The 9,181-nt window shown below is 30.7% G+C and overlaps 1 protein-coding gene across 1 annotated transcript in view; it reads right to left on the bottom strand.

Annotated features, from left to right (window-relative positions):
* LOC106478617 (golgin subfamily A member 4-like) overlaps positions 1–9,181 on the bottom strand; it is a 239,261-nt gene that overhangs the window by 163,247 nt on the left and 66,833 nt on the right. The window contains exon 5 of the mRNA XM_022382242.1: positions 7,982–8,137. Within this exon, the coding sequence (XP_022237950.1) occupies positions 7,982–8,137 (156 nt within the window). The remainder of the gene's footprint in view (positions 1–7,981; positions 8,138–9,181) is intronic.

The following is a 9,181-nucleotide window of genomic DNA, read 5'->3' as shown; positions in this document are numbered from 1 at the left end:
ATGTTCGTAAGTGTCAACGATGGTTCAGCAAATTTCATTCATGTGGTTTTGGCCTAAAAAACTGTGATGGCAGGGACCGACATATTGGAATTGATATTGATGCTGAAGACACTTGTTGAGTCTATCCCAAAGTAACACACTCGTGAAATTGTTCTGAAATTGCATGTCTCTCATGAAACAATATGAAAACATCTAAGGAATATGGGAAAACTGCATAAAGAAGGTGTTTGGGTGCTTCATGAACTTTCGGATCATCACTGTTTCCAACGTGTGAACATTGCTTAATCTCTTCTGGAGCATAATGCGTGTGAACCATTTTTGGACAGAATTGTCACTGGTGATGAAAAATGGGTTTTCTATGCAAATATTAAAAGTCAAAAACAATGGCTCAGTCCTAGACAAAAACCACTTATGACCCAAAAACCTGGACTCCGTTTACAGAAAGTGATGCTTTGCATTTGGTGGGACATCAAAGGAGTAACTCATTTAAAACTCCTCAATCCACAACGAATTGTCAATGCAGATATCTAAAGTCAGCAAATGGAATGTTTCAATCAAGCCTTTCATCAGAAATGCCCTTCACTCGTCAATCTGAAAGGTGTCTTCTTCTTCACGACAATGCACGTTCAGATGTGGCACATTTGATGCGACACAAGATTATGGAGTTGGGTTCGGAAGTTCTCCCCCACCCACCATATTCTCCAGATATGGCACCATCAGATTACCATCTTTTTTGTTCACTGCAACCCCATCTTAATGGGAAAATGTATGCAACTGTGGAAGGTGTTAAAGAGGACATCGACATGTTTTTTGCTTTAAAGCCAAGTGATTTCTTTAATCAGGGCATTAACAACGTGATTGTATGATACAAAAGAATCGTTGATATGAATGGAGACTATTTCATTTAATAAATGTTTTGTTTTGATAAGTTGTTTGGGTTTTTACATCTAAAAAACCGACATAAATTTAATAGTTTAAGTCTTAATAACAGCATCTTTTGGAAGTTGGGTCCTTTGTTTAAAATTAGAATGTTTTTACTTTTTTTTAATAAATATACTGTGGTTTATTGAGTTGCAATGCTTGTAAACATAAGGATTTCTTTTTTCTTTTTTTTATATTATGTTCATCTAATAAAATAAATTTATAATCTAATCCATAAGTTTACTGTATAGAGTGTACAGTAGGCAACTGCAAAATGTTGTGATGGCTCAAATCTTTATTTAATACTGTTTTTGTGTTTTTCCTCTTTAGAAAACACACATTAATAAATAATCTAACTGACTACTACACTGTTTGTACTTGTAAATGTGTTATTTTAAATAAAAACATTATATGGTGTGAGAGTAAAACAAGTTTTCATAACCAAGGTATCAATTTATTTGATTTACAGAAGGTCAGTGTGGGATTATTGAATATTTGAGCAAGTAGGAAATGTCCATAAAAATATTTGTTTTGTTTTTTTTGGAATTGTGCAAATGGCTTCCTTCTGAAGACGTCTATCATATGAAATTCAAATTCAAAAATTACTTAATAAAACAATAACAAATTAATGTAAAAGAAAACAGGAAAATTAATACCACATCAAAAAAACTGCAGTGGTTGAAGAAGCTAAGAAAGTATCACATTCCTCTCTCCCCCCTTTTTTGCCTCAACAGGTTGTAGGGAGCATGGTGTACTAACCAAATGTAACAGACTAATGAACTCACTGATTAATCAATTAGTAAATACAACTAATCACCCAGTTCCAGGCATTAATAGTAAAATCTACAGCCGGGCAATTAGTGTTATTTACTAATCAATTAATTGATGGGCTCATTAATCAATTAGTACACAATGTCCCCCCACCAACAACCAATACAAGCAAAAAAAATAAAAATTGGTTTACGTTTTCCTTTTTTTAAAGTAATTTTGTAATTAATCTTGATTTCATATGATAGATATTTTCAGAAGGACACCATTTGAACATCCACAAAAACATTTTCCCATAAGTGTTATAGATATTTCCTATGTGGCAGATGAATCGCTAGTGTTAACAAAAACTAAACTATTGCCATTGTTTGCTTTTCAAATATGCAGTAATCTCACAATGATCTTCTGTAAATCAAATAAATTAATAATTAAACAATGAAAACATGTTTAACTCTCACAATAAGGGTAATAATGTTTTTATTTAAAACCTGTCATGATTACAGTTACAAATAATGAAGTAACTAGTTATACAATTTATTTACGTATGCTGTTTGAATAGGACAAACACAGTAACGATATTCAATAAAGATTTGAGTCATCACAATATCTGACAATTGTTTACTATATTCACTAAGCAGTAAACAGATACAAAAAACATATAAAATTATAGTATGAAAACTATAAAAGACAATTTGAGGTCATGAGCTCAACTGATTAAGCTGAGCTGGTAGCAAGAGAGGGTTTAGTCGAATTGACCGAGTTTGTAACCATTTTGTACTCGTTATAGTTTCCATATTATAACTCTTATTATAGCTTATCTTTCATCACAAAATTTGACAGACTTTTAGCAAACATTACACGTCTTTTGTGTCAGATTGTTTGATGAAGTATTTTAACTATAAATTTTTTCATGAACATAACAAGTCTATTTTTTCAGAGTGCAAAGTGGTTTTCAGGTTAAGATTAAAAATACTTTCCATCATCTCAAAAATCTAATTTCATTTGCATAATCTCTAAAACCTCCTAACTAAATTTCTAATGTTTTTTTTTGGTAAAACTTTATATTTTATCTGTTATTTTCAGTGCCATAAAAGAAATCTGAAATAAATCTAAATTACCATTTTTTTTCTTTCTAGAATGACTTCAAATTGTAACACAAAACTACATTAGTTTATCTTTAATAGCTTTAAACTCATACCAGTATTCATCTATTTATACTTAAATTTTGTTGTATTATTGTCCTTTGAACAGTGCCTAATATTCACAACACACAAGTTGAAAATCATATGGCAAACATGCAGCTTATGTTATGGTATCGAATTACATAATATTCAAACTACTCCCCAGTTGCTCGTCAGCATACCTTGTGAAAAATGATTATTATTATTTATTTTACCTTACCTAACCTAAAAGTTGTCCAATTTTTACATTTTTGTGACTTTTATAATAATAAACATAGAACCCCACATGAAAAACGTGAAATAAAGTACTTATCTGGGTCTTATTTTCTTGACTGTTGACTGTCACGATGACACTTAACCCTACTTTTTTTTTTCACACTAATGGTACTACTGCACTAAATAATTTTTTATTTAATTAAGTAATGCTCAAAAGAACACAGAATAACATCATAACAAAAGTGGAATATGTCTCATAACTATCATAAATTTCCTGGCTTTCTAACTATGCTAAAAGATCAATTAGAAATTCAGCTAAACTCATCGATGTGTTTCCTGTGGGAATAAAGCTTGAACTGGAAATGAAACTGACAATTCTCTGTGCAGAAAACAAAGTAATATAATACGTCATTCGATAGATTAAAACCTTGGCTTTCTATTGGTTATAGATAATATAGTATTGAACACCAAAGATAAAAACTGGCAATTTCAACAGGTGGGCATGGCAAGAGATGTATGATTTTGTATTTTATTGCTTTGTAACAAAATAAGATTGAAGGCTATGAAAATTATGCTTTGCCTTAGGGATGACAACATTACAATGAGTAATTTACTTTAAATTTCATATTTCTTGGTGAGGTGGAAAATAAATTAGAAAAGAGGGTATGACTAGAGTAAAATTCCACAATTCTCATACTATGGGAAATTAAGGACGTTTTTTAAGATTGCCTTATAAAATTAAGAACTTAAAATGCACATACTATTAAAATGTGATTTATTAGCTGTGTTTTTATTTTGGATTTATCTGTATACCATGATAACAAAGTACTGTAACCTTCAACTGCAGTTGACATCATATAATGTTAGTGTAGGCAAATGCAGTTGTCATATGATGCAAGCATTTTTCATGTAACATTTTGAATGGGCTGCTGCAAAAATTCAAGAATCTTAACACATGAAGCGGTAGGCATATTTACACAAACCTCATATGAAGGGTTAAGTAAATTTTGAATGTAACTCACTAAAACCTTGTGACACAAGTAGAAGTGCAAAGGTGTATAAAATTACAACAGAAACATTTACAATCCAAATTCACCAAAATCACTTCACAATGATAACAATTATAAGCATAAATGCATATAAGGTTAACATCCTAAAGGTATTACAATATGATGGCAATCAAAAGCTGTGTTTGAAGTGATGCCCATTGGCAATAATGTGTCTGGATGTGTTCGACATTGCTGACATGTACATCTTCTGGTAATTCACCACAAACTCCAGTATATGGAACTTCAATACATTACTCCATCATCGAGCACAGTTGCACAAGCACATTCTTTTATATATTCCCAATATGTCACACACAAAAAATCTATAGGGAAAGGAGAGAAAATTCAATGTCCTATAAAAGTGTGATCTAGCTAACTGTGAATAGTATATACTGCAGAGTATTCAAAATGGTAATGGGTAAGTACCTAGAACCTCCAACACTACTGCTTGCAGTAACAGCAGGTGCTTGGCCCCTTTAATCCTATCACTACAGATTTTCCTATGGTTATGGGTTAAAGGACATGTCATCATGTTTGCAGACTTCATTCAAAATTTTGTTGTTCGACTATTTTATGAATGTATGTCAAAAGGTTTGGTATCAAATTGTAGATTATAATTCAAATGTCAGTATCATACATTAGTTAATTTCTTACTTTAAAAGTAAATATTAAAAAAAAAACATCCTAAATATCAATTTTTGTACATCACATGGTATGTTGAATGCAGCTTTGGTTCAAATTAGATGTTTGTGATGTCCCAATACAAAGTCTATAGTTTCTTATTTTACTGACCTTGTCAAGCAAGAATGTAAAATAAGAACCTCCTATCTTTTATATTTGCTGAGATATCACTATATTTAACGAATCAAAAACAATGGTCTGCCACCTCTTTCATTTTAGGAAAAACTTGCTTATGTGCACCTGCTTTGCTCTATCATGTGTTTATAACCAAACAAAAGCTCAGAATGTCTTCTTCGTGGTTTTCTCAGCCTCTTGAAGGTGGGAATTTCCCAAGATCATTTCTTTTGTTTCCAATCTCAGAAGGAAAGGGTAAGTGAAAATGTTGTTCGAAAAACAATTTTTTTTAGACCCAAATACAGTTAAGTTAGTAAGTCTGATAAATTACAGTGCAATTTTGTGATATTGTTAAAATAACTTATCATATTTTGTTATTTCAAAATACACATATAAAACCTAAAAAAGTTATTTTGTTTTACATCCTCCAAGTGCAAAATTCAGTAAGGCTTAGCATGCAAGATACGGCAAGCGAGTACAAATTTCTTTACAATCGTAATTAGTAGAGATAATTGTTTTCTATATTTATTTATTTACTGTTCTATATTTTAAGAAAAATAACTTAAATTTAAGAACTTATTTGTAAATAGTAGTAATATATATACATATGTAATGTATTATAACCGAAATGTGACTGTATTATACAAAACAGGTCACTTTGTAATGGCCAGTTTTATACAATTGGGTACAGTAACATGAGTGAACATGCGCAGCATCATTGCAACATTTATAATGTTAGTCAGACATGGCTGAAAGGTCATTAAAATAGAAATAATAATTATATACAGATGTATAATTTTATGAGATTTACACTATTTAGACTGAACATTTGTGGTTTCGTTTCATAATTTGTAGTAATTCTAGAATGAAAAAAAGAGTAATTTATATCTATTTCTTAATTTTTTATTGTGATTAAGAGGTTGGTCAAATCAACCAAACCCATACATACATACAAAAGTGAAAATAACAGATAAAATGTGTTTTTTTCTAAAAAAATAATATTTGATAATTATATAGAGCTTATTAGGAAGGTATAAAGATTTTGCATGTGAAATTTGACAATTTTATGAAGTATAGAATTATTTTTTAATCTTAAAATCAAAATTACTTTGCATGTTGGAAAAAATGCACAAGCAAATCATTATTTGAAAAATCTTAAACTTAATAAAAAAATCTGATATTTTGTGCTCAGAAGCCTTTTAATGTTTAGTTATAATATACAAAATTATATAAAGATATGCATACTGTATTAAAAATTATAGTATGAAAACTATAACAAGCACAAAATGGTTATATGGTCAGTTCCTGCGACTGAACCCATAGTGAGAGAGTTAATCACATGGTGTAGAATTCAGGTACATGTAGCTGAACAGTTTTCCTGAGCCAATGTAGATTAGTGTCTGCTCAGTAGTAAGTGTTATGAATGTTAATAATTCCATCACAACCAAAATAGGCTTCATCTGTCCAGATAATGTTATTCCAGAACCCTGAATGCTCCCTCATTTCTATCAGAAACACATTGCACATATAATAATTTTTTTTGCAATCGCCATCATGCAACCTTTCAAATGAAATGCTTGAAACCTGTTTCTGTTGAGCACCTTAACAACAAATGCTTGAGTAACCCCAGTATTATAAGAAACATTTTGGTATTGGTATCCAGATTTTGTGTGACAAATGCCTATATGGTACCTTCATTATCAATATTAGTTTTTGTTACTTGTCAGCTCACATGGAGTCTATATGCAAATGATCCTGTAGTATGCAGCCACTGACGTGAAAAGTTATGTTTATGGAGGCACCGTTTGGCAGAAGTCCTGGCGTTTTGGTAATACTCTTTATGCAGTAGGACTATGTTAAGCTGTTCTTAAACTAAATATTATACCATCATATGGATAACCTAGGAGCAGCAACACAATTCTTATGTGCTACTTTTTATGAGGAGCTTTAATACATATTAATCTTCTTGACCCTCAAAAGTTGCTATGACCTGCTTATGCAAAATTTTGAACTTGTGCTTCAAATGAATGTTTGTGTAACAACCCTTGTAATGATCGGACTTGGATTTTCTTCAGCACAATATATATGCATGAAATAGGTGCTTTATGCCTATAACTGTTGTTCTTGAGGAGCTATTATTTTTTTTGTTTAAAATGTTTCATTTGTTATAGTTACACCTTCACTACTGAAATTTTAGATATATAATGCATAATAATAAAATATTTGAAGACCATGACCTTGAATGTCATCCCAGAGTGGGTCCCCAACACTCCAATCCATAACACTAACAAGTATTTTCCTATACTTCATTTCTGCATTATTTATTTGTCAATGCATTTCTGAATCACCCTGTATTTGTGTGTTTTTATATATACAAATAATTAGCATTTGAATATGCATATTAATATTAATATAGTTGATATAGTTTTCAATAAAAACAAAATTGCAAGAAATTGCCCATCAGTGCTAAAAGGACAAGAACATTTATCAGCCATGAGGCCATCCATATACACCAAACATATATCTTAGCATACTAATATTTGTGTTAAATCATGCTTTCCATTGTCATAACAAATGTGTACTGTAAACTTATATAACTGTACATATAAAAACTAGTGTGTAATGAATACTCATAACAAAATAAGGTAGGCTTTTTTTCATGAATAATTGAAAGACAATGACAGAAAATTAATTGTATTGTTATAATAAAACTATGTCTATATTTAAAAGATTTGGGTATAGAATTTAGAAAAGTGTTTTACACAGTATGATCTGCATACTAAATTTCATGAAAAAATTTGATTTATTTTATAGAGTACTAAATTGGGCCTGCTCACAGAGCACTCAAAGGGTTATTACATATATATTTAAAAGACTAGTTTCTGCACTGTACAGAAAATCAGGTTTGTTGATTTGTAATAATGTAAAACACATAGAGAATTTACAGTATTCAAATTTAACAAGAATCAATATATAATTTTCTAAATCAAGGTAACTTTTAAATTCACTGTGGTTCTTCACAATGATTTTTACCACAATTTTTCTATCTACCTTCATCTCCATAACTTTGATCATATCTTCCTTTTCTTCTAAAATGAGACGGAGGTTCTGTTCAAGATGAGCTTTGGCTTGTTGTTCTAGTTGACACTGTTCTCGAAGCTCACCAATTCTTCGCAGTGCCTTGTCTTGACTTTCAGCGAGTGCATTCTAGAAAAGAAAAAATTAAGCTAAAAATATAATTCCTAAAGTATAATGAAAACAGTCATTAAAGAATCATCTTAGCATACCTTGACAGAAGTTCAACAAAAATGCTTGATAGTTCTTTTTTTTAATTGTTTTTCAGACAAAACTCAAAAAAGTTTCTCACTGTTTGCAAACAATATCAAAATAAGTCTTCATAAGACTAGTAATGGGAACAATGCCATAACTCAAAAAATGCCCCTGCCTCCCTCAAATAAAAAGTAACTGGGCCCCCTATATTTATTCCCCTTATTGGCAACTCTCAGGTTTATCAGGCGCAAGAGCATGTACTTACACCACTGATGGGGAACTTTACTGGGTGACACCACAAGTGACACATTAATGCTTTCAAAACTATAAATATTAGTAAACTTTTACATCTAATGGTGTGAGTGATACATGTACAAACAAAATAGTGGAGGTGGAATTGATGAAAGTTTGAAACTGGCTGGCTATTTCTTTAATAGTTCTCTTTTTAGAAATATGTAAAAAAAAAAACATTTTAAATTAAATTGCTTTTATTCATTTCATTTTGAAGTCCATTTGTTTGCTCAAATATATTTCTAATTTTATATATTAATAAAATATATTGAACATATTACACATTTATTTGTTATTCAGCTATACTAAATCCTGACATCTATTTGAATATATAACCAAACAGTATAATAAACCTATTTTAAATCTTACATCTTTAATTATTGGAAAAGCTTGCACTAATTATAATTGAAATATTTGTTAAAAATGAGAAAGAAATGATCATTGAATACTATTTGTATTAATAATTACAAACATAATACATTAATGCTTTTCTTAAATGTTTTGTAACTGTCAAAAATATACTGTTACGACAGTGGGGGGTCACGTGATGAGTATTCTAGAAGATTCGCTAGTGTGTTACGACAGCGGGGTCACGTGCCAAATATTCTAGAAGATTCGCTAGTGTGTTGTGACGGCGTTGCGTCAACTGACACTGGTAGCACATGTTGAGAGTCTTAAAGTTTCTAGAAC

Source organism: Limulus polyphemus, unplaced genomic scaffold (genome assembly GCF_000517525.1).
Source record: "Limulus polyphemus unplaced genomic scaffold, Limulus_polyphemus-2.1.2 Scaffold233, whole genome shotgun sequence".
In the NCBI taxonomy this organism is placed as follows: Eukaryota; Metazoa; Arthropoda; class Merostomata; order Xiphosura; family Limulidae; genus Limulus; species Limulus polyphemus.
This window is presented reverse-complemented; position numbering and strand designations above follow the sequence as displayed.